The sequence below is a fragment of the Rhineura floridana genome, chromosome 7, assembly GCF_030035675.1.
Source record: "Rhineura floridana isolate rRhiFlo1 chromosome 7, rRhiFlo1.hap2, whole genome shotgun sequence".
In the NCBI taxonomy this organism is placed as follows: Eukaryota; Metazoa; Chordata; class Lepidosauria; order Squamata; family Rhineuridae; genus Rhineura; species Rhineura floridana.
This window is the reverse complement of record NC_084486.1, coordinates 11,285,401-11,311,877: the sequence shown is the minus strand read 5'-3', so window position 1 is coordinate 11,311,877 and position 26,477 is coordinate 11,285,401. Positions and strand designations below refer to the sequence as shown.

General features: G+C 43.1%; 1 protein-coding gene across 9 annotated transcripts in view; it reads left to right on the top strand.

Annotated features, from left to right (window-relative positions):
* KCNMA1 (potassium calcium-activated channel subfamily M alpha 1) overlaps positions 1 to 26,477 on the top strand; it is an 848,545-nt gene that overhangs the window by 807,147 nt on the left and 14,921 nt on the right. For all 9 annotated transcript variants that reach the window (XM_061634884.1, XM_061634892.1, XM_061634879.1 and 6 more), the window contains 5 exons: positions 6,316 to 6,429; positions 13,707 to 13,837; positions 18,297 to 18,491; positions 21,702 to 21,820; positions 23,851 to 24,075. In XM_061634884.1, coding sequence (XP_061490868.1) covers positions 6,316 to 6,429; positions 13,707 to 13,837; positions 18,297 to 18,491; positions 21,702 to 21,820; positions 23,851 to 24,075 — 784 coding nt within the window. The remainder of the gene's footprint in view (positions 1 to 6,315; positions 6,430 to 13,706; positions 13,838 to 18,296; positions 18,492 to 21,701; positions 21,821 to 23,850; positions 24,076 to 26,477) is intronic.

The following is a 26,477-nucleotide window of genomic DNA, read 5'->3' as shown; positions in this document are numbered from 1 at the left end:
CCTAATTAGCGGGTCGTCTCCAGAAGGTAGTGCTGGGGGAGTTTTGCTCGGCACCCTGGGTCCTCCAATACGGAGTTCCACAGGGGTCAGTATTATCCCCCATGCTTTTTAACATCTACATGAAGCCGCTGGGTGCGGTCATCAGGAGTTTTGGCGTGCGTTGCCACCAGTATGCTGATGACATGCAGCTCTACTTCTCCTGTTCATTTTTTTCAGGTGAGGCTGTCAAGGTGCTGAACCGATGCCTGGCTGCGGTAATGGACTGGAGTGAATAAATTGAAGCTCAATCCAGTTAAGACTGAGATGCTGTTAGTGGGTGGTTCCCCTGACCAGATGGGAGAGGCTCAACCTGCTCTGGATGGGGTTGCACTCCCCCTGAAGGAGCAGGTCCGTAGTTTGGGAGTTCTTTTAGAACCATCCCTGTCACTAGAGGCACAAGTAGCCTCGGTGGCACGGAATGCTTTCTATCAACTTCAGTTGGTAGCCCAACTATGCCCCTATCTGGATAGGGAAAACCTTGCTTCAGTTGTCCATGCACTGGTAACCTCAAAATTGGACTACTGCAATGCACTCTACGTGGGGCTGCCTTTGAAGACAGTTCAGAAGCCGCAGCTCGTGCAAAATGCAGCGGCCAGATTGTTAACAGAGACTCGGAGATGTGAACATATAACTCCGATTCTGGCTCGCTTGCACTGGCTGCCTATATGCTTCTGGGCTCAATTCAAAGTGCTGGTTTTGACTTATAAAGCCTTACACGACTTGGGACCACAATACCTGGTGGAATGCCTCTCCCGATATGAACCTACCCGTACTCTACGTTCAACATCAAAGGGCCTCCTTTGGGGGCCCACCCAGAGAGAAGCCCGGAAGGTGACAACAAGAAAACGGGCTTTCTCTGTGGTGGCCCCCGAACTATGGAACTCTCTCCCTGACGAGGTACGCCTGGCGCCAACATTGCTGTCCTTCCGGCGCCTGGTAAAACCCTTTTTGTTCTCCCAGGCATTTTAACAACATTTTTAACATCTATTTTTAACACCTACATTTGCACTTACGCTCTTAATATTTTAGTAATCTTAATTACTTAACATCTTAATACTTTTAACTGATTTAATACGCTTTTAATATTTTTAGGCTTGTGATGTAGTTGTTTATATATTTAATTATGTTCTATTACTTTTGGTATATTGTTTTTTAAGTTGTTGATATATGTTTTTACCTGTATATTGGATGTTTTTATGTTGTGCACCGCCCAGAGAGCTACGGCTATTGGGCGGTATAGAAATATAATAAATAAATAAATAAATAAAATTTATTTATTTGATTTATATCCTACCCGCCCTCCCAGCAGGAGCCCAGAGCAGCAAACAAAAGCACTAAAAACACATTAAAACATCATAAAAACAGACTTTAAAATACATTAAAACGAAACATCTTTAAAAACATTTTTTAAAAGATTTCAAGACATCTTTTTTTTAAAAAAAGGTTAAAAACATATTTTTAAAAAAGGTCTTCAATTGCCGGCGAAAAGATAACAGAGATGGTGCCTGTCTAATATTTAAGGGGATGGAACTCCACAGGGTTGGTGCTGCCACACTAAAGGTCCGTTTCCTATGTTGTGCAGAACGGACCTCCTGATAAGATGGTATCTGCAGGAGGCCCTCACCTGCAGAGCACAGTGATTGACTGGGTATATAAGAGCTAAGATGGTGTGGAAGGAAAAACTTTCCAGTCGATTTATTGTGCTCCAAAGGACAGAGTTTATTCAAAAACAGATAACATAAAAAAAAGAACAGATAGCAAAGACCAATGCATTGGGAGAGAAGTTCCGTAGAACTTACTCTAAAGGAAATCAGGTTGTGCATAGCATTTTATACTGTGATTACATCATGCATACATTAATAATTAAGATACAATTTACCAATCATTATGCCCGTGCCCTCCCACCTGAGTAGTCACCCTGGCACATTCCAGCATTGCCCATCCATGTGTCAAAGAAGGGAAGTCCCTGATGTTATCCTAAAATGTTACATTCAATGTTCATAAACTAGGCCAAAAACCTCCCTTATTCTTCTAACTTGAAGTTGTCCTTTGGTGTCCTTCTGCTATCATCCTAGCTTAACCGCAGACCTTCACAAGGTCACAATGTTTCATACTTTCTTTTCCAGGCAGGCTTACTTTGTTAAAACGGTAAACGTTGAGATACTTTTAAAAGCAGTAGGGATTAAGTTTGTAGCTTCAAATAGCCAAAATAAAGAGTTTAATAGACGCCAAGCATAAAGAAACTTTCCCCTTTCAGTAGGTTAAAGATCCAGAGATCAGAAATCTTTCCTCAATGGTCTTTCAGATATCCTGGTCCCAAGCTATATAGGGCTTTGTACAGCAACACTAGAACCTTGAACTTGACCCGGTAGCAAATGCGCAGCCAGTGCAATTCTTTCAGCAGCGGGGTGACATGTTGGTGATACCCTGCCCCAGTGAGCAGTCTTGCCACACATTTTGCACCAGCTGCAGCTTCCTGACCAACCTCATGGGCAGCCCAACATAGAGCGCATTATAGTAATCAAGCCTAGTGGCTACCAGTGTGTGGACAACAGTGGTCAGGCTATCCCGGTCCAGAAACGCCCAAAGCTGTCTTACCAGCCAAAGATGGTAAAAGGCACTCCTAGCCTCTGAGGCCACCTGGGCCTCTAGCAACAAAGATGGATCCGAGAGCATCCCCAGACTATGGACCTGCTCTTTCAGAGGGAGTACAATCCCATCGAAAGTAAGCAATTGACCATTTATCTGAACTTGGGCACCACCAACCCACAGCACCTCCGTCTTGGTTGGATTCAGACTGTTTATTGACCCTCATCCAGCCTACCACCAAGTCCAGGCAGTGGTCCAGGGCTTCCATGGCCTCTCCCAATTCAGATGTTACAGAGAAATAGAGCTGGGTGTCGTCAGCGTACTGCTGATACCTCACCCCAAAGTTCCTAATGACTGCTCGCAAGGGCTTCATATAGATGCTAAACAGCATGGGGGACAAGATAGTACCCTGCAGCACCCCACAGCACAACTGCCAGGGGGCTGAAAGACAATCACTCAATGCTATTCTCTGAAAATGACCCTGGAGATAGCATCGGAACCACTCTAAAACAGTGCCTCCAATACCCAGCTCACCAAGTCAGCCCAGAAGGATACCATGGTCAATGGTATCAAAAGCCACTGAGAGATCAAGTAAAAGTAATAGGGTCGCACTCCCCCTGTCCTTCTCCCAATAAAGGTCATCCACCAGGGCGACCAAGGCCGATTCAGTCCCATAACCAGGCCTGAACCCAGACTGGAATGGGTGAAGATAATGGGTTTCATCCAAGAGTACTTGCAATTGCTGCGCCACAACCCTTTCAATTACCTTCCCTAAGAAGGGGGTTTTTGCAACCGGTTGGTAATTGTCTCAGACCAGTGGGTCGAGGGTGGGCTTTTTCAGGAGTGGTCGGATCACCGCCTCTTTCAGGGTGGCTGGAACCACTCCCTCCCGCAATGATGCATTGACCACACCCTGGATCCACTCGGTTAAACCCCTTGGGCAAGCTTTAATAAGCCAAGAAGGGCATGGGTTGAGAGGACACATTGCTGGCCACATCATCGCAAGCACCTTGTCTATGTCATCAGGCCACATCAACTGAAACCATTCCCAAGAAGTTGCTGCAGACGTTGCACTGGACACCTCATTGGGGACTACAGTAGATGTGGATGGGGCATCAAGACTGCTACGGAGACGAGCAACTTTACTCTCAAAGTGTCTTGCAAACAATTCACAGTGGGCCTCTGAAGGGTCTAAAACTCCTTTTCCTGGAGTTGATGTCAACAGACCCCTGACAATATGGAAAAGCTCCGCTGGACGGTTACTTGAGGATGCGATGGAGGTACAGAAGTGGGCCTTCTTCGCCGCCCTCACCACCACACAGTAGGCACGGTTATGATGTTTTACTTGTGCCTTATCAGCATCACAGCACATCTTTCGCCATTTGCGCTCTAGATATCATCCAGCCTGTTTCATTGCCCTTAACTCACTTTGTACCAAGGTACAAACCGGGCTCCACAATGCTGGAGAGGGCACTTGGAGGCAACCATGTTAAGAGGCCGATGCTCCTTGCTGTTCCACAGCGTGACAAGGGCTTCAGCACGGTCACCAGCTCTGTCTACTGGGAACTCCCCCAGGGCATGCAGGAATCCAGTGGATTCCATTAGTCTCCAGGGGCGAACCATCTTAATCTGTCCACCACCCCTGCAGGGAAGGATTGGAGCTAAACTAAACTTCACTTCACTAGGAAGTGGTCTGACCATGATAGTGGGGTGACATCCCCCCCATCTTCAGACCACCCCTTCCTCCATCTGGAAAAAAACCAAGTCGAGGGTGTGCCTTGCCCTGTGCGTCAGGCCGGTGAGAACTTGAGACAGCCCCATGGTTGTCATGCAGGCCTGAAGTCCCGAGCTGGAACACAGAGGCAGCCTCAGCATGGACATTGAAATCACCCAGGATTATCGTTCTGGGCTCCTCCAATACCACAGCCGAGATGGCCTCCGCCAGCTCAGTCACAGAAGCTGCCGGGCAGCAGGGTGGACAGTACACCAGCATGAGCCCTAGTTTACTGTCTCCTCAGCCTGACACCAGGTTCAGGCCCTCACAGCCAGCTCCAAGACTGAGATGTTTCCTGGTGACAGAGATGGAAGTTCTGTAGACCACAGCAGCTCATCCCCCCATCCCTGTGCTGGTGTTGCACCGAGTATCCAGGTGGACAAGACTGAGTCAGATCTATTCCTCCCAGCTCACCCACCCAGGTCTCGGTAAGGCACACCAAACCAGCACCTTCATCCATAATCAGATAATGGATGAGTGGTCTTATTGTATACCGATCTGGCGTTAAACAACAACACACACAGGCCAGTGGGCACAGCAGATGAGCAACAAGGAACCCATCCATGAGAGGAGTGGCAGCAAGGAACAAGGTGCAGATAGCCTTGCCTTCATCTTCTATGGTAATTCACTACATCCCCATGGCTATACTTTCCTCTACCCTTGATCACTGAAATGGGGGTAGCGTCACCCATGTCCCTCCTTACTAAGTCTCCTAAACACCTGATATGGACCCAACAAGAGCCCACCAACAAAACCTACCTGTGCCAATTATCCCAGTAGGCTTCTGCGAGAATTAGGAACAGTAAGTTGCACTTAGTGTTTTTCACACAGGGCACATCTACTCCCCCCGTCTCACACCCAGGGAGGGCCAGCCTTCTGCCAGTTATAGACTCTCACTCTGAAGGCATCTGGTGACTTTCTCTTATCATTCAGTTCACTGCACAGGCTCTCACCCTGTGCAGGAACTACACATGAGCCACATGCCTTCCCCACTCAGACAACAATAAAGCAAAAATGTCGAAGAGTTTCACTTCTTGATCAGGAGATGCAAACACATAGATTTCCTCCCTATAGATGTCTGCATCATCATATGGATGTTCAGGAAGTGGCACCAATAGAGTGCCTGATGCCAGGGGTAGGGAGAGCAGCATGGTTCTTTTCCAGGTTCATCACAGGGAGAAAGCTTTAACTACCTTTTGAACTGATTAACCATGCTGTTATATGATAAGGGCTGTAAGATTTATGGTCCAAAAGTCATAAAGGTAATACAGAGATCTCAGTTCACTAAGAACAGTGGGTACAAATGCACAAGTAGAGGTAATTCCAAGTCCATTCAGTGGTCTGCAGGTGCCTTTGTTATGTCTGAAGTGAATTAGGTCTGGTCAGTACTACAACTCACCTGAGAATCCCTAATTTAGCATTCTGAGATCCTTGGAACAATCACAACCAGAGCAGTATAGCGGATAGAGGATTTTTTGCAACTGCCCAACTTGCATGCATTGGCATAGAGAAGTTGCTCCTGCCAATCTGGTTGCCAGTGTTGTTGCTCATGATACTTTTCCACATATTGCACAGGACTGTGCCACGTAGAGAACTTTCACATGTATGAACCAGTTACAACTAATCCACAAAAAGTACTGGAATTTGGTTTAAGCTTAGTGCCACTGACACCCAAAGGGTGTAGATCAGGCTGCCCATCTATCACAAAACACAAGTCTGTAATTTTTCCTCTGAAATAGTTAGTTGCTGGGGAAATAATTTCATTTGATAGGTTTTAATCCCATCTTGCAAATAAAAATTTCCAGTGCAACTTTTGCCCAGAAATGGACCAGGAACCATTGAAGGTGTGTAAGAACTGGTGTCTCGTTGCCATTATGGCACATCTAAATTGTGCCATTATGTTTTATTTGCAGGGTTTTCACCACCAGGAATGGACAGGTCATCACCAGACAACAGCCCAGTGCACGGCCTCCTACGCCAACACTCCATTACAACAGGAATTGATATCCCTATTATAACAGAATTAGGTAAGAGAAATTAAAAGAGTTCTATCCTTATATGTTCATTTCTGCATCTATGTTCTTTCCCTTTTTGCCAACCTAAGGAAATGAACATTGTTCATAATACCTTTCGTTTAATGTGCTGGTGTTTAATTATCCTTCTGAAGGAAAAAAAAATTAATGATTAAGCAGGCTCTTTCACTGAAGCCTTAACATAATTTTACTTCTTCCCTTGTTTGGTGACAATCTAAAACACATCAGAATTTGTTCCATAACACAACGAACTGCAGCATGGATGGGTGGGGGGAGGAATCAGTGCTAAGAATGGGGCACAGACCATTACATTAAGGCAAAGTCATTCACTGCAGTACTCTGCTGGCATTGGAACATGGCTGGCCAATCTGCAGCACAATTGCCGTGACTGGCATGGGCAGTGGGATCTGTGGCATGCCTGAAGAAAATCTGGAAGGTCCACAGGCTACTGCCCACCTTTCCACACTGCTATCTTCCCTTTGGGCTACAAGACTACAAGCAAAACCACCTGAACACAATTTGGGGGGGGAGAGCTTTCCCATACGCTTGCCCTCTGTATTACAGCACTGCTGCGGGTAGATCGAGGATTGCAGGTGTTCATTAGGGCAGACGTGCCATAGTCAGTGTGGCTCTTTGGTTGCAGAGGAAATGCAGCCAGTAGCCCTGTGCTACCTGTGTCTTAACTAGAAATGAAGATATAGTCGTGCATCCCTCTACTCTTACGCCAAGAAATTAGTAAGCCATTTGTTCCATAATAGCGTTGGGAGTGCTGTTATGGAGAATGTGGCGACCCTTTGCTTGTTTCCATTTCTGCTGCGGCATTAGAATAGTGAGTGTTGTCAAGCTGTGTGAAGTGTGAAAGCCATTCTGTTTCTCATGGTAAAGACAAGCTTAATTTGCAGTCCTTTTGTCCTTTTTATTTTCTTTCCATTTAGTTTTAGACCTTACCTGTCTTACTCCCTTACTTTATTCTCTTTCTGTGCCTTCTTTCCCCTTCCACCCCAATCCCCTCCTAAATACTTTACTTATTAGCTAAGCCTGGCAAACTTCTGCCTTTGGTTTCAATCAGTCAGGAAAAAAACAGTGGAACTCACATACTAATGATAACTGAACTGGGTAAGAAGTGTCTTTTTCCTTCACATCAGATATCTTTTGTTTTATTGTTGTTCCTACCATCATCGGCTTTCTCTTTTATTTATCTGGCTGTATCAGAGGGGCCTACCCTCAGAGCACCGCTTTGAATGTGTTTTATTTTTTATTCCAGTTGAAATCGACTGTCTTGTTCCTGCTTTTCTTAATGATTTTTTCCCCCATATGCAGCATCACTAAATCTTTGATCACATTCATCTGACCTGCCGGCTGTTTCCATAGCATCTTCACACCAAATCATTTTTCTTTGGTCTAGACCTTTTTTCTCTCTTCTGCTTTTCTTTCTTTTTTTAACTTCTAGCCATCTGTCAATTTGACTGACATATCTTCACAACTCTCAGAGGAGCCAAAGAAGAAATAAAAAATATTTTAGATGGGGGAGAAACAAACCCCAGCCTCATCTCTTCCCTTAAGCTGTTTGTTTGTTTGTGGGCTAGGTTTCCACTTAGAAGCTCAGGGTTCTCAAGTCCTGAAACCAGCTAAGCTTCTAGACAGACTTCTTCAGGAAAGTGAAATTTTGATTAGCACTTCCTGTGGTGAAGCTCTGCACTCTTAAACCAACCCCACTTCTGCTCCCATCTTAACTCAGAGACCTTTCATACTAATCCTAGCAGGAGAATGTAGGCCATGAAGATAAAACTACTGAGGCTGGAGGCAGAGGCTTACCCTTGCAACGTTCACATGAGATTTTGCTGTGACTCAGAAACTGCCACCGTGTCACAGGTGGAAAAGCTTTTGTGTCAAGGTATTAGCCTTGTGTGAGTTACTAGTCTTTCAGGTCTACTAGTAGTAAGCGGAATGTACAGTGCTACTGAAAATTGTGCCTTAGTTTAATTTACCATTTGAGAAAAGGCTCTTTCTTTCCCAGAGGTCCATTTTTGTAGTGGAATGCTCTCTCCTAAACAGGCATCTGCTTCCCTCCCCCCCTCCAAAAGAAAAGAAAAGAAACCTAAGAATGTTTTATTGTACAATAAAAGCAGTTTTATTGTTAGAGGGGTTCTGGAAATGAATCTGCTTTATTCTTATTCATTGGCTATATCTAAACTAGTTATAGCAAAGGGAAAAGAGACATGGAATTAGGGAAGGAAAGATCCAGCAGTAAGGTCGGTAGTACAATGGCTTTGTAAATAAGCGTTTTGGTCTCCCTGCGAATATCCCGATCCTCGAACACTCTACGCTTCATTTGGGAGAATGCGGCACTCTCAGAGCTCAGACGATGTTGAATTTCAGCATCGATGTCAACTTTTACAGAGAGATGGCTGCCAAGATAAGTGATCAACGTTCTCCAGTGTCATACCATTAAGCTGGATGGATGGTGCTACAGAGGGACTAGTTCGCACCTGTTGATGAAGCACTTTGGTTTTTTTAATATTAAGTGAGAGCCCAAGCTTTCCATATGCTTCTGCGAAGACATTTAGGATAGTTTGAAGAACTTTCTCTGAACGTGCAGAGACTACATTATCATCAGCATATTGAAGTTCTACGACAGAGGTTGACATTACCTTACTTTTTGCTTTCAGCCTACTGAGATTAAAAAGCTTTCCATCTGTTCAATATATGATTTCCACACCAGTAGGAAGTTTCCCCTCAATAAGGTGCAGAATCATAGCAATGGAGATAGCAAATAAGGTAGGAGCAATGACGCATCCCTGTTTTACGCCTGATCCGACTCTGAATGGATCGCTCTGAAAGCCATTGTTGTCCAAAATTGTTGCTGTCATGTTGTTATGAAGGAGTCACAAAATATTCACAAATTTATCAAGGCATCCAGTTTTGAGAAGGATGGTCCATAGAGCGGTTCAATTTACAGTGTCAAAGGCCTTAGTCAGATCAATAAACGTCACATATAAAGGTCGATTCTGCTCCCGGCATTTTTCTTGAAGCTGTCGTGCAGTGAAGATCATGTCCACTGTGCCCCTGGAAGGGCAGAAACCATTTTGAGATTTGGGGAGGACTTCCTCTGAGATTGGCAGGAGGCGATTTGCGAGGATCCTTGAAAGGATTTTACCTGCAGTAGCAAGAAGAGAAATACCTCGATAGTTCCCACAATCTGTTCTATCACCCTTCTTAAAAAGGGTGATAATTATGGCATCCCCAAAGTCTTCTGGGATCTCCTTCCTCATCCAGATTTTTTCGATGAGCTTATGAAGTTGTTGTGTAAGTTCAGGCCCACCTTCTTTAAAGACCTCAGCAGGAATCCCATCAGGTCCACTAGCTTTGTTGTTCTTCATTTGATTGATGGCTTTACTGACTTCATCCAAATTAGGAGAAACTGCAAGTTTGGTTCTAGTTTGTTGTTGTGGAATTTGCGAAAAGACCTCATCAGCCACAATAGAGTTATGATTAAGGAGGTCGTGGTAATGCTCTTTCCAGCACAGTGCAATAGACTCTTTATGCTTAAGAGGTTTGCAACCATCCATTGAATGTAAGGGATTTGTACCATAATTTGTTGGTCCATAGATGGCCTTTGTGGCATTAAAAAACCCCATGCATTGTGAGCATCTGCAAAGTGCTGGGTTTCTTGAGCTTTCTTTATCCTCCAGGTGTTCTTAAGTTCTCTAGTTCTTCTTTGGACCTCAGCCTTTGCACTGGCATAGATGTTTTTCTTAGCAGCACAGTTTATGTCTTTCTGCCATTTCTGGAAGGCTTTCCTTTTCTTGTCGATAATATGTTCAATCTCGCTATCATTCTCATCAAACCAATCCTGATGTTTCTTAGTTTGGTATCCAATAGTTTGTTCACATGCTGCAATAATGGATGTCTTCAGTTTAATCCAGTGTTCCTCGACATTTTCAGGGAGTCTCATCGGTAGATGTTTCTTGAGAGTTGTTTGAAAGCACGCTCACTTAAGAGAATCTTGAAGGGCATGGATGTTCATTTTACACCTTGGTTTTCTTGGAGCCTACGTTGCGGATCAATATTAATGGCCATAGTGGATCGAATTAATTGGTGATCTGTCCAGCAGTCATCAGCACTCGTCATGGCCCTAGTGAGGAGTACATCACGACAATCTCTGGCACGGACAATTACATAATCCAGGAGATGCCAGTGTTTTGACAGAGGGTGCTTCCATGATGTTTTAAATTTATTTTTCTGATGAAAGACTGTGTTTGTAATAACAAGATTATGCTCTACACATTTAGTCAGAAGTAGAATGCCATTCAGGTTGCTATTGCCAACTCCTTCTTTCCCAATGGTTTCTGGCCATAAATCGAAATGACGCCCAACTCTTGCATTGAAATCACCCAAGAGGATAATTTTATCCTCCTTAGGTATCTCTAATAAGATGGTGTCCAGCTGGTTATAAAAAGTTTCCTTGATGTCTTCATCAGCATCTAATGTTGGTGGATAAGCACTTACAATAGTTGCCTGCTGGTTTTTGGCAAGTTTTAACCGGAGAGTTGAGAGTCGTTCATTAATGCCAATAGGAACTTCTGACAAGAGCTTCACAAGATTATTCTTAATAGCAAAGCCTACTCCATGTATTCGTCATTCTTGTTCAGGCAGTCCTTTCCAGAAGAAGGTATAACCTCCTTTTTCTTCCTTCAGTTGCCCTTCTCCTGCTCTTCGAGTTTCTTGGGTGCTGCTATGTCAATACAGGCATACCCCGCGTAAAGTTGCTTCATTTAAAGTTGCCTCGCTATAAAGTACATGCTCCATACTCCACCATACCCCACTTTAACGTAAGCGCTTCGCAATAACGGACACTTAATGGCATGACGCCGCTGCCATCTAGTGGCGATTGAAGTGCAGTACATGCATAGATAATTGCTTCACTTTAAGTACATTTTCACTTTACATACACGCTCCGGTCCCATTGCGTATGTTAAAGCGGGGTATGCCTGTATTAAAACGTCTCAACTCCCTCGCGATTATGGCAGTCCTGCATTCAGGACGTTCACTATCTGTATTGTCCAGCAGTGTCCATATATTCCATGTTCCAAAATTCAGTTGTCTTTTGCGACTGCTAAGTGGTGACCCCACTGAACGTGGTAATCCAGTCAGGGAGAGAGATGAGGCAGATTATGTTTAGGGCACCTTTTCTAGCCCCTTCCCCATATGGGGTGAGCAGAGTGGATCCTGAATAGGACTGCTCAGTCGTGGATATAGCTGCCGAACTACTCAACTGCCTCGGTCTTTGAACCAGGATGACTGAGTCTGTATCCACCGCCCATGTGCCGGTAGGGGCTTCTGGATTTCACAGTCCTGCCCCCATTGCCATTCGCCAATCGCCATGGGACTTTTGGTTTGGTTTGGTTTGCTTGGAAAATGCCTGTGCGTGAATTTGTTTTATGTGGGGAGATCGGCTCACGACGATCAACATACAATCTTGACAGAAAAAGGCTTTGATCCAATGGCATGGATACCACGATGATTGGAAGTCTTTTATCTGCTGCAGGCTTCAACCGCCTTCACAACCATTGTAACGTACACATTGTTATCCTCCGCCTGTTCTGCCATTGAGGACTTTCTTGGATCGTTCTTTGTCTGGTTCTTCTCCTTTGACCTTACCGCCATGGGTGACCCTCCTGGGAGTACATGACTCCCAACAGCATCACTCACAGGGTTCATTGGAACACGCAAGCCCACTCACCACTACAAGGTGACGATCCAGCAAGGGGTTTAGCCATGATACTGTGTGATTGATTAGATCATGTGGACACAATGTAACCACCAGCTTATTGAAAGAAAAAGACCAAAAAAAAAAGTAGTGAGGTGGGAATTCTTCAGAACAAAGTGAAGAATTTTGTGGTACCAGAATTCTAACACATCTGTTCAACCCCGGTTTAAAGTGGTACAAATTTGTTTTGTGTGATGTAAGAGCCATTTAGGGCTTTACTCACAGTAGACTTCAGGCATACACTAAATGCATCAAGAGGGGAACAGGATATGCATTCAGTGTACAGCTGTGTGAGTGTAGGTGTTCCACATGATTGCGAATCTTGCTAGATCAGTTTAACTAATAGTGCATAGGTGTACCTTCCAGATGTCATGCAGAATTTGTGGACTTGAGTTGCAGTGATACAAACAAGGTCGGTAGGTGCAGCCCCAGTCTCCACTCCACGCATTTGGATTCACGGTGATCGTGTGGATAGTGCTCATGAGCCTGGGCTGTACATCAGCCAGGAAGTGATAGCTCAGGGAATGCTTCTCCTCAAAAAGAGATTCCTATACATAAAAAACTAGTATGTCAGTGAGAAGGGAAGCCTAGAACATATCTCCATACCATCGTTTTCTATGTAGAGTGATTTTTAAAATGAAAACAACAGCAGGTAATTGGGTTTGTTCCCAACTGCAGCCTGTAATGGTAGGGCCCAGCCACAACCATATTAGCGTGAACTAAGCCTAATTTTGTATCAAAAGATTGCCAGAATTTTGCCTCGGATGAAGTGGTGCCCATAATAAGACATGTAAAGCACATTGTGGTGTTATACTGTGTAACCTTTATTTGTACATGGGCTATTCTATACACAGTAGAGGAGAAACCCAGCCAGAAAGGGATTCCCAGCTATTAGTGCCAGAGAATGTTGTTCAGGACAATGCCTTTTCTCTTTTCATTGCCCCTTCTGGCCATCTTTTTTATCTTGTACACCACTTCGATGGCCCCTAGCCATAAATCTGTTAATAAAACTGCTAAAAAAATCTTCACCATACTGTTCCTATTTTTGAGATACAATTTAATTTCAAGTCAAATTCCTCAAATGTGCCACAACAGAACTATTATAGGAAGCCAACTGGGCCTTTACTTATCTTTGAGCTAAGAGAGTAATTTGTGTGATCTCTATTGCATATGGTATAACTGGAGTTGTTCCCTCCTGCTGACAAGGCAGTTCTGGCCTTAGTTAGATATCTGAATGCCTGATGGTGCCAAGAGATTCCACACCCGAAAAAGTTGATTTTGCTCTTCAGGGACATTCACCATTCATAAAGATCAATCGGTATGTGTTTGTTTCCTCTTCAAATGCTAATTTCACATCCATTTTTATTTCATTCTCATTAACATACAAGACATGCCTATGTTTCTGGACACACACAAACATTTTTTTTCTTCACCTGTAACATAAAAAGGTAATCTAGCACTTGAAAAAAAAACATAATTTTTTAAATTGTTATCTTTTTAGTGAATGATTCAAACGTTCAGTTTCTGGACCAAGATGATGATGACGACCCTGATACAGAACTTTATCTCACACAGCCTTTTGCCTGTGGAACTGCATTTGCGGTCAGCGTGTTGGATTCCCTGATGAGCGCAGTAAGCATCCTTACAGAGAGAGTTGAAACCTGCCATTCCAATCACAGCTCCACATTCCTCCCAGCTTGAAAATTTACCATTCTAACCTGTATCTATCTGATGTCTCACATTTGTATGTGCATCTCTGCCTGCACATCCTGAACTTTTCTATCAGCACAGGTGGGAGAGGTACAACGGGAAACCTGTGGGGAAGGGGAGGTCATAAGCAGCATTTAGGGAACATGCAACTTTTCACCTGTGAGGAAGCCTTCCAGTGTTCCATTTGCCATAGGAACTGCAATAGGGACAAACAAGCAAGGTGATCTGAGACTGGTGGCTCAAATGACATAAAGCCAAGCCTCTGTTCTTCAGCCCACAACTATTTGCATGATTAGAAACACCTACAACTAACTAATTTTCTTCCATGCTATGTAATTCAAATGTTGCCTGGCAACCTCAGCTCAAATGTACTGCCTATAGCCTGGGCAGAGAACAATCATTGCCTTTCATAGGAGGTCTGGAATTGCTACTGCTACCATGGGAACAAATGCCTGCAGGAGTGGGCAGGGCATTGGGACACAGGGACTCATTCTGTAGGGTTTAGGACACCCCCACCTCCCCGTTAAAGAATCTTTTTTCGTAATGCAAGAATTAATCTGTCCCTCAACATGATTCTATACATGTTCATGGATGGCTCTATATGAGCTCTCCTAAACTGAATATGGGAAAGAGGCAGGTACCTGAGATAAGGAGCCAAAGCAAGCAGTGGAGAATTGTTAGCGTCTCAAGGGTAAAAGGACATGGTAGAAGCAAGCAGTCTAGCAAAGCTGTTGTGCAGGAATATGGCCAAGTACAGGCATGACAAGAACCACTGCTGGGGAAGTAATAGTTCCCTAATAAGATAAATTCTCATGTGTAAGAGAAACTATCTTTTCATTCACGATCCTTGAAGAAGTGTCTTCATTTAGATTTTGCAGTATGCAAATTTATTTACATTTAGTCAATTAGTCAAAAGCAAGACAATACATCTGATAAGATCTTTTTTAATGTTAGTTGACAACCACAATGAAAAGACAAGACTTACACTGTTGTTTCCTGCTGTTCAGAAAGATTATCAGGCAATAAAACACACTGGTTTATCTTATGGTAATATCATATAATACCTTATACTACTGTGTGGTAGATTTATAGGATAATACATTAGAAAGTATTATTCTTTTTGCTCTGTTAAGGGTTCACTCCCTGTAATGTCACTAGTTTTAAGATAATGACATCAATTCAGGACTGTCAGCATTTGGAGATCTGTTCTTTTTCAAAGAGACTACACACATAAAAATGCATTTATATATCATGATTTGTCTGAAATACTGACAAAAAAACCCAGAACAACTAAAGACACTGGAATTTAAGCTAAATGTGGCAGCTATGACACAGAAAACGACAGTTTTAGAGTAATTATAAATGAAAGGCAAAATGTCATTAGAATGTATTAAAGAGATCTGTTAATTTTCAGTTAAATTTTCTGTAAGAGACCAATTAGTTTAAAAAGCATGACAGCATTAATGGTGAACCATAAGATCTTACGATTATTTTACTTTAAAAATAGTGGGGGGGGGGACCCAGAAAGCAGGCCCCATATGTTTGCTCCAAAAGAGGTTTGACAAAATGCAGAAAAAGGGGCTAGGTGGCACTCAAGCTCAAATATAGAGATCAGAAACAGCTGTCTTTCACCCAGGTTATAGTAAGTCTAGGTTGTGCTTACCTTTGTTCCTCACGCTGGAACAGTTGCAGGCAACCTCACATGATTTTCCTACTTAGCAACTGTGGCTGCAGATTAAAAAGTCTTTAGCGGGGACTACTGCATAGTAAACAGGAATTTGGTCTAAAAGGATTGTATTAGTTAGACCTTTCTAAATGTATTCAGAATATTTTCTTATTCTGAGTAGCAGATTTCAGTTGTGTGGCCTCTCCCATAGATGGATCAGAAAATAGTTTTCAAATTCATTTTTCCATATGGCTTTACTGTTATATTTATAGGTCAAAAACTTTATATACAATGGTAAAATGTTCCCTAAAATGTTCTGAATTTTTGGAGTTTGGGGCAGCTACAAGAGTTTACATTTGAAGACTTACTCTTACTCTATTATTATTATTAATAGTAGCAGTAGTGGTAGCAATCATCATCATCTAATTGTTAAACATTAACTCCCACACTACCAAAGTAAATTGAACTGCGATAAAAAAAACAAGAGGGTGGTTAGATGCAAAGGACAGGGTTACTGAACATATCTTTAACAGTTACATAGAAGGAATTTCAACAGGTAACAACTTTTGTTACCTCAGTTTTACAAGCTGCATCTGCCCAAATTACCTTTTCTACCAAATATAAAATAGTTGGATAGTAAGAGATATAGGAGATATAACTCTCTGGGAGTTAAAATACTTAATCTGGCTCTGTAAAAAACATATTTGTCAAACAGCATGAAGTCTCTGTGATGCCACCTCTACTCCGTTCCTATTGAAACTCAAACCAACAATCATCTTCTTAACCACAAACAACAGCCTTGCTGTTCATAGTGTAGGGTTCTCACACTGTTTACAGTTGGATAGAACAGAGGCTGTTTGGCAGGGATGCATTTGCCACAATTCCCTCTTCTACACAGCCACTGAAGGAACAGAAGCCCCACCCTCTGCATCCGGTTTCCCTAGCAACCAACATTGCTCAGACCATTCGGTCTTTTCCAACCCAGGATCTGCCTTTAACCTTAACTTGTAACATGGGCCCAATTGTTTGATCTCCCTTATCTTCTCCACCTGTAATGGTTGCATGTAGAAGAGGACATTTTTGTATGTGCAGCTTGACATGCAGAGCTGGAAAAGGCTACACCTGCTGAAATGTCCACTTCTGCACAACCATTCTAAGGAGCACTGTCTCTGTTTAATTAAGGTCCTCCCTCTCCCAGTCTACTTACAGAGCGTTAGAATGAGACAGGAATGAGATAGTAGTATCGTGAAGTGGTAGAGCAGAAACTTCTACCTCAGACTGTGGTGAACTATGGAATAGCATACGTCCACTCTACCACCTCATTCTCCTGCATGGGACAGATCAGGTCTTTATCTTTCTTTCTTCTCTTTAAAAATCCAAAACTAAGAGAGAAGCAAATAGTGGCAGCACCACTGCTATGACCTACCTGAAGTAGGTGTGGCCCTTTTGTGTATTCTGATCCACCAGTTGGAGACTAATGATGCAAGACCTCCTGTGCCAACCAATGCAAACGTCTAAGGCATTTTGATCATCACAAACCATGCCATTGCAGTCCACAAGGCAACGTCAGTTGCATGCAGCACTTTAAATGTTTTGGATCAGGGTGCCTGTCAGTGATAGGTTTCGTCTGATCCTGCTGTATCTGCAAAATTTCTTGAAAGACAGTAGTTTAGAGTTGCTAACAAAAATGTGTCTACTAAGCAAATTTGAAGAATTGTGAAGAATTTGAGGGAAGCTAGGGTGTTTATTTATCCCTGATTTTCATCCAATTTTACCTTAAGCAAAATCTGAAGCAATGTATGGGTGTGTTCCATGGCAATACAGTGGTCATTGTTAGGATTAGAGATCATTGTATTTTTTAAAAAAATTATTGTACTCTGTCAGTCATAGATTTTAGCTACGTAAGGAAGCATCTTTTTACCAGACCTGTGCACTTTTAAATGAACTTCCTTCCACTGGCATCTAATTAATATTTAATATGCCCATTGTTGCCTAACAGGCCAAAGCAGTTGCTGATGCTGGCAAAATGTCACTGTGGAGAAAATCTTCCCTAATAAACTACACTTACCCTATACCCTAGTGTTTTTTTAAAGGACCAGCAGGACCCTAAACTCATCATACATTTATCTGGAATCATTTCAGAATGTTTAATTGATACATGCTTGTGTCTGAACACTGTCAAGTCTCATAATAAGATGTTTAGTACAATACATTGGGAAGACTGCTCAGGTCCAGCCACAGTAATAAGTAATGACATCCCAAGTACAGAGGCGGCTCCCCAATGGATTGGTGACAAGGATAAAAAGGCAATCTAGCTTGTGTAAGCTTTAAATGTGGTCTGGATTTTTACAATTACATGTCCTAAAGGCTGTTATTAGACATGAAGGCAATGAGAAGGAAGGCAGTCATTTCTTCACCACTAACACCAATTATAGGAAACATAAATGATTTACATTTTTGTTCTTTAATAAAAATCAGCCGTGAGTTGGATTATAAAAAAAAGTGGGTGGGGGGAGGAAGATTGAGCAGAAGCCTAATGGGACCGAAGAAAATAGAGTAATTGGGGGCTGCTGTCTTTTCACTTCCGATAGGAAATTATTTGAAGAGACAAGCCAAGAACTTTAAACAGCGAAAACCCAGAAAAGTTGTAATTTGGATGTCTTCAGTTGTGACTTCAATGGTGTTTGCATAAAGAGCTTTCTTTTCTCTCTGCAGACATACTTCAATGACAATATTCTCACACTGATACGTACATTGGTAACAGGAGGAGCCACGCCGGAGCTAGAGTCACTGATTGCGGAGGAGAATGCGCTGAGAGGAGGCTACAGCACACCCCAGACACTTGCAAACAGAGACAGGTGTCGGGTGGCTCAGTTGGCGTTGCTAGATGGGCCTTTTGCAGACCTCGGGGTAAGACCGGGAGAGCAAAAGGAAAACTAAAGAAGCCATTCTATAGCTGCCTTTGTCTCCTCACTGATCATTATGGATAGGATATATAACTCTCGAGGCAACGGTAACCTTTCTTTTCTGATTCTCCCACCCAGAGCTGTAGAATGAACAGAACCATTTTGGGACTGTATGTCCTACTAATCTCAGGATAGGCAACTGGTGGTGGCTCAGGGATGTAACTCATCTTCCATTTCAGTTCAGTGAAAAGCTTTGCTTTTCACACAGAAAAGCACATGGGTACTAACCTTCAAGTGTAGGCAATTTCACTGAGTACCTGCTGGGAGCCAGAGGCAAGAGGGGGTGGAACAATTAATGTAAATTTTACCTTTGTACAGTAAGCTATTTTTCACAGACACCCCCCTCTTTATCCTTTATCCAGATGAGCAACAGTCATCAAGCACACATTCCTTGAGGCAAAAACACTCAAGGAGGCTGTGAAGCAAGGCTGGTGAGGGGTGTGGTCTGAGGGGAAGGGGTGTGGCTGAGAAGAGTGTGTGGCCTGGTGAGAATCCCAAGGGACAGAGAAGCCTGGAGGATCACATTTGGCCCCTGAACTTAAGATTCCCTGATTCCCTGATTCCCCGATTCCCCACCCATGCACTAAAGATTAGTTCACCACTACTGTATGAAGTGATAACGTTCACGTGAGGATGGGGCATCATAAATATAACAATACAGATAGCATTTTTATAATTCTTGGCTTTGCCTTGACTCGGGGGCTGCCAACTGGTCAGTACTTGAGACTTCAAAGTCTCTGTTATCTCTGTAATCATCTGATCTTTATTCAGATCAGTTTCACTTGATTTTGCCCGTTCACACAGAGAGTATTCTTGGAACTATACATGCTTTATGAGGGACTGTCCTTGAAAAATGATTGAGAACTTGGTCCAACATGTAGTCCCCAGACAGAGCATATTTTGGTCTTGTATGATCACCTTTGACTTCCTGTCCTGTCTATTTCTGGGATTAATTAAAAGAGCTGGTCCTTTAAACCCTAAACGGTTCAGGACCTGGGTACCATAAGAATAGCTTTCTCCCATATTTTCCTCCTGCACACTTGGATCAGCACATCTGGTGTCCTGCTCTGGGTTCTTTCACTGGCTGAGTTTTAGTGGGTATGTACAAGGGACAGAGCCTTTTTAGTTGTGGCACCAACATTAGGGAATGTCGTCCGCAAGGAAGATCTCCCAGTCCCCATTTTATCTTCCTTTTGCAACCTTGCAAAAACATAGTTTCATGGGGAGGTTCCTTTCTATTTGCTCCAATTGGGATGGATCACTTCCTCTTTACTATGCTTCTGTTGCACTGATTGGTTATTAGTTATTACTGCTGTTTTAACTGTGCTAATATTTTTAATTTTATGGTTTATTTTATACAGAAAAACAGAGTAAATTTTCTTTAAATAAATAGATGAATAAATACCTGAACTGGTCTTCTGAGAGTTGGGCTTAGTAAACCTCAATCTGGGATCTATAGCACTGCTGGTGGTAGCATCGAAACATGACTGAATGACCCTTTATATAAAAACATAGAAAACAATGTCAAGCAGAAATGATTCAACTCTAACCTTCTCCCTGACATTCTAGTTCTCTATGTGCAGAGATATATGGAAGAATATTCAGTCACACAATCCCCATCTGTATCTGCAGTGGGTCAAACCTCACTTCAGTGACAATTCAAGTCATGTAAATGGAATAAAACCAAACCAGATAAAAGATTTCACATCCATATGTTCATACACTTGATTCTTGCTCCCCTTATTGTTCTGACCCATCTTAATCAGGTGCTAGGCAGACCTGTGGTTGCAGCACCACAGATTGCTCCATGTGGGCAACATACTCCAACAAAGGAGTATAAATCTCTTCCTCCGGTCCACCTTTCCCAGGCACTACCCCTTTGACTTAGAACTGTGGCTCTTAAAGTGTCAATTCTCCGGCTTGCCTGGAATGTTCCATACACCTGTTGGGCAGGTGTGATAGCATGAGATGCTCTTGATTCTTCTGATGAGTCAGGTTCAGGGAAGCACATCTGTGAAGGTCCCAGCTCAGGGTCTGCAGGCTTTGGGCCACCAGCCTTAGGTTTCATGGGCTCCAAACCAATAGCCTTAGGCTCTGTTGTCTCTAAAACACCAGAATCAGGAGCCTGATTCAATTCCCCAGTTGGTGGTATAAAGCAGCCCTGGACTTGGATGACTCCTCCTCCAAGCTTCAGGCCATAACACCTCATTTGTAGAAAGAATGGTTACACAAATGAGAATATAGAGATATGTGTATGCTTCCTGAATCATAAATTACATCCTATGCCCCGATGCTTCTTCGTGCACAAAGGATTCTCATGAAACTTTATTTGTATATGTGAATTGCCCTGTTGTTCTTTCAATGGTGATCACTTCAGGCAGTTACTAAACTGAAGTGAAATTGTGAAGCAGTAAGCCTGCTCTAAGTTTAATGTTACTTATACATGATGCTGAAGCTAAAAGTTCGATTCGCTATATACATGCACCAGTGTATCTGCCATACTGAATGCCAACTGAGTCCCCTAATCAAAACAAATGCTTGGCTTAGGGACAAAAGGCAATCTTGATAGGTGGGAAACATGTTTCCTGCCCCCCTTATCTAATTATAATTTTTTTCAAGGGTGAAGGGGGAATTCTTACCTAAGTGTTAATATCCCCAGTGAAATTCAAACTATCTTGGTGAAAATTGACAACACAGTTAAATAAACTGAGCCATATGACACAGTAATTTCCAAGACTGGAGCAAGAAAGAAAAAGTCACACCTTCTTAATCATCCAGTAGTTCAGACTACATTGCTCTTAATTTGTGGAATAGCTGTTCGCTGGCCCCCAAGCTTACACGTTCCATTAAAATAAGAGTTAGTCACTGTTCTCAGTTCAGGTTGGGGGGTTTTTTGGCAGTACAATCACTGGGATTACACACATTCCCATGTACACATTTATTAGCTGGTTTCAAGATTAAATATTTAAATTAGACAGCTCCTTGACTAATTGTTTTTCACTTGTGACAAGTAAAAATCAGATTGCATCACACCGTGTCCCCTTGGCATAGAACTACAGACTTAAAATATCTCCCTCCACTTCATTATAATTGTTGTAACTGGGGCAGGGGGACAGGGAATCCTCTTAATTTTGTTCTATTTTTTGTCTCCTAGGATGGTGGTTGTTATGGAGATCTGTTTTGTAAAGCTTTGAAAACATACAATATGCTTTGCTTTGGAATATACCGATTGAGAGATTTCAATCTAAGCACACCTAGCCAATGCACCAAGCGGTATGTGCAAAACTTTAGTCTCTTGGCCAGTCATTATTGGTAGTGGTGTTTTCAACCATTCCTGTAAACTTCACAATAGCAGCAAGTGTCTATTAAATGTCCTTTCATGGCCGCAGATATCCTCTTGTCCAGGCACAGAGGCAAAATATAAAATATAGCCACTAGAAAGACAACCCTTTCTCACAGGCCTAACTAACGTTCACCATGCAGATGCAAGCATTCACATTTTCCAAAACATTTGAGGGGCCGAGGGGTGGGCAGTGAGCAGCCACAAACAAGATCACCCAGTTTTCTGTTTTGCTCTTAACAATGTTTTTGCCTCTAGAACAGGCATAGGATTTAAAGCTCATCTCCAAAAGCCTCTGCAATTCTCTGGTTAGTGAAGGTCAAGGAGGAGAAGGGGTGGGAAAAGAAAACTAGGGAGAAGGATATACTGACGGTAAGCCTAACAAGCAGAAAGGATGAAGATGCAAACAACAACAAAATATAAATAGAAGTCTATATTCCTCACTGATCAAAATGTCCACAGACTGCAGGACAAGCTCTTCTGCCCCACCCATTGTGGCAGAGCAGAAGCCTTTTTAATCCAGCACAGAGGACAATCCCAGACATTAGCACGTTACAGGCAACTGCTTCTGAGACAGAAAAGCCTATGCAGCCCACCTTTTCTTACTTCATAGCAATTCTCTGTATTGCCTATCAGCTTTTGAGTGTGAGAAATCTCAGTTTGCTACAGATATGGCTGCTGTGATAGTAAGGCAGTCTTCTCCAGCCTGGTGCCCTCCAGATGTTGTGTACTGTAGCTCCTGTCAGTCCCAGCCAGGATGGCCAATAGTCAGGGATGATGGGTGCTGTAGTCCAAAATATCTGGAGGACCCCATGTTGGGAAAGGCTGCAGTAAGGCAGTGTTAGCAGAAGTTGTGTGTTTTTCTATCTTTCAGACAATTTAACCAGTGACAGAGGTACAGAGATGGGAAAAGGGGCAATAGAAATGTAATTTCCCAAGTTCCCATCACATATATAGTAATTAAGGGACCAGTGGTGACTGGGCCACTACATTTTTTGCCATCTTGGTTCTGATGGTATGGACGTTTTTTAACTGCCACTCCCAATACCGCTCATGTTGAGGATATCAATATTTAGTGGATACGAAAGGTTATCAGCTATGGCAATCAAGGCAGCCCACTCCAAAATGAATTCATCTCATTGTGGTCAGAGGAACAACATTCCACCAAATTGACCAGTGACTTGTGTGATGTTACTTCTGAATGCTGGAGGCTGCTTGAAACAGCATCTGCATGGCAGCTGTTCTGTGGATCAGGCCATTCCACCATGTTGCCACCAGTTTTTGACAGAAATATTTTGCAGTGATGAAGAGAGCAAAACTTCATGGCGGAAACCCCATCAGTGCAAAGAGTAATTACAAATACAGATGAAGCCACCTCGATACTAGTCACCCAACTGCAACTGATCTCATCAGCTGTTTTTTCTCTCTTGCGCTAATGCACATATCCTCCTGAATGTCAAAGGATGTCCCATTATTTTGGTGGCAAGCAATGTGCAGAAACATTCTGAGAAATTCTGAGAAGCTTGTTGATAATCTTTGGGCATGTCTTGAAATGCCTTAGATGATTTACCTGAGGAGGGATCTCTAGATTTGCTTCAAATTCCAATTAACAAAATGTAAACTATAGATTTGCAACAACAAAAAAACCCTGAGAACTGTTGTTTCTTTCATTGAAACTGTTTTAAGTCTTTGTATGTTTCACATGCAGTAGATTTCAAAGGCAAGACCCTCATGATTGGCACCACACATGTCATTATGAACCTTTACAGTAGTGCTATGGGAGGAACATATGGAAAAGTAGCCCTACAGCACTTCTTTAGCCTTTAATAGATACCTGTGCCATGACTGTAAAATGCAAGCTCATTCTAGGCCTTACAACGTTAGGAGCTCAAGCTGATAATATTATTAGTGACAGCTTGGAGCATGGAAAGGAAGTAAAACTGCTCTTCTTTTTCTTTTTCAGTTTTGTTATAGCCAACCCACATTATGAGTTTGAGCTTGTGCCGACAGACTGGATCTTCTGTTTGATGCAGTATGACCACAATGCTGGCCAATCCCGAGCCAGTCTCTCCCATTCTTCCCATTCCTCCTATACTTCTAGCAAGAAAAGCTCCTCGGTTCACTCTATCCCAGCAACCGCAAACCGACAGAATCGCACTAAGACCAGGGACTCCCGGGAAAAGCAGAAGTACGTGCAGGAAGATAGACTTTGATATGTGTACCCACTCCCACCGTGTGTGAAGCTGTATCCACCACCCTTCTCCTTCCCATTTGTGTGTCCAACAGTAGCTTCCTTGTTCTCCCCAGTCCTCCCCTGCAGAGTTCCCATTTTCCTACACATATTTTACATATGTAAAGTGTGCATGTGATTGTCATTTTTATTTCAATACCATAAACCCCTTAAGCACAACAGCAACAAAACAGACGGACCAAACATTATTCATGACGCAGAGCAGGTGGGGAAAAGTTAAGAGCAGATGTGAATAATTTCCCACCAGAACCGCTCTGGGTGTCAGTGGATAGAGTACATGTAGTGTGAACAGCGACTTTGTGATGTCGGTTACAGAAAGTTCTTTAATGCAAGGATGATGTAGTAAAAGGGGGACTTTATGTAAAAATAAAGAACACACATGACATTTGGGCTCATCTCCTAACTGGTTAGCTTTCTAAGCTTCAGACAAATGTACTATGGGGGGGGGGGGACTCAGTCTTTAGTGTTGGAAACAGCATGAGCCTCACACCATTTTATATAGTTCTGCTGCACCTGCTAATATAACAAAGCAATATCAGGGTCTCTTTTGCACATACAACATTTAAAAAAATAGAAGATTTCCTAACAAAATGAGTGCCTTCTTCACTTTAATGCAAAAATGCTAAATATGACCAGGTGTGTAATATTTTTAAATATTCTAATTGCATATTAAATTCTGTCTATACTGTCACATGAATAACTATATTTTTTCTCACTTTTGACATTTGGGATGAAAAGCCATGTGTATCATAAATATTGAATGCAGCTCATTAGAATCTTCCTTCCTGAGACTTTTATATCTATTAAAAGGTAGATTAGTCACCTGACATACCCAATAAATGGGGTACAAATCCTTCCCCACAAAGCAAAGGATCATGCTCATAGTACTGAGAAACAGCAAGTAGCTTTCCTTGGTTACGCATCAGTCCTCTGGGCTGAGCGACAGACTTCTTTCTACAGTGATAGCTTAATTTTGTGCAATAAAAACTAAGAAAATCTGGGGTCATGTTTACTTGATGACTTTAGCTAAGGTACATAGCTTGAATAACGCCTGCTGAACTTCATGGCAATGAGCCAGCTACTGTGAAAGATTTAAGGAACTCACAGAACAGATTGCCAGACATTACTAATTCTTGAAATAGGGTTGCAAGATTCCAGTGCCTAAGACCTATTTGGCCTGCCCAGACTGAGGCGAAGTGAAGTCTTTATCTCCTTTTATTAACATGATAGTTACATCCAAAGCGGTGCGCTTCATATACCTGTCTACTCTGACTCACTACGTTCTCTAACTATCCTGACTGAGCAGTCTCTGCAGCGTTGGGGAAGAGTTGACTCAGCACTAGTGCCTTGGGAGACACCGGCTTAAGTAGGAAAGGTTTTTGTGCATAAGCAGCGGCCCTGCCTGAGTTCCACCCTTTGAAAGTCTCTCTTCTCGCACCTCCTCGCATGGGGCAAGGGGGAGCGAGTCTCAGACGACCCATCCGACAGCGGGGCTTCGCTAGGTGACAGCTCAGTCTCTGGAAGTGGGCTGCTGATTGGCTGAGAAGCATTTGAAATTCCTGGTAGGAATTCCTGCACGGAAGTAGATGGAGCAATCGGAGAGTCGCTTCCCAACCGCTTGGGCACTGGACTCGCAGGCGGGGCAGGAGCTTCCTCAGTGGAGGTGTTGGGCATCTTGAGTTTGAGGGCTGCCAGAATCCTCCCCACTCGTTTCCCTTTCCCCAGCTCCCCAAGGAGCCTCATCCTCATCTGACTCCCCTCCATGATTTAATTCTCCCTCCACCTGGGGCACAACATCATCCCTCCCTCCATGCTCCATTTCCCCCCACTCCCCAGGGTTGAGCTCATCTGGATAGGCTTCACAGAACTCTCTTACCAGATCTGGTGCATGGACGTCAGTTGCTGATTCCCATGAATGCTCAGCCGGGTCATACTCCTTCCAATGGATCAAGTATCACAGTTGCCTTAAGCGCTTTTGCGAGTCCAAAATCTGTTCCACCTCGTCCTCCTCCTGCCTGTCCACATCTATAGGTGGCACTTCTTGTATCCTATGGGGGTCATGGGGCTGCTCCAGAGTGAGCAAAGAGTGATGAAACACCAGGTGAATCTTGAGGGAGGGAGGCAAGTTCAGATGAAAGGCCACTGATCTGAGCCTCAAGTTTGAAGGGTCCCAATCTTCTGGCTTCCAGTTTATGACATCACACCCAAATTGGCAAATAGCAAGTAGATAGCCACATGTTATCTCCCACCAGAATTTCGGGTCCCTCCTGTCGATGTTGGTCAGCTACTGTCTTGTATTCGGTCTTCACCCTCTGTAACTGTTCTTTCAGCAGCTGCTG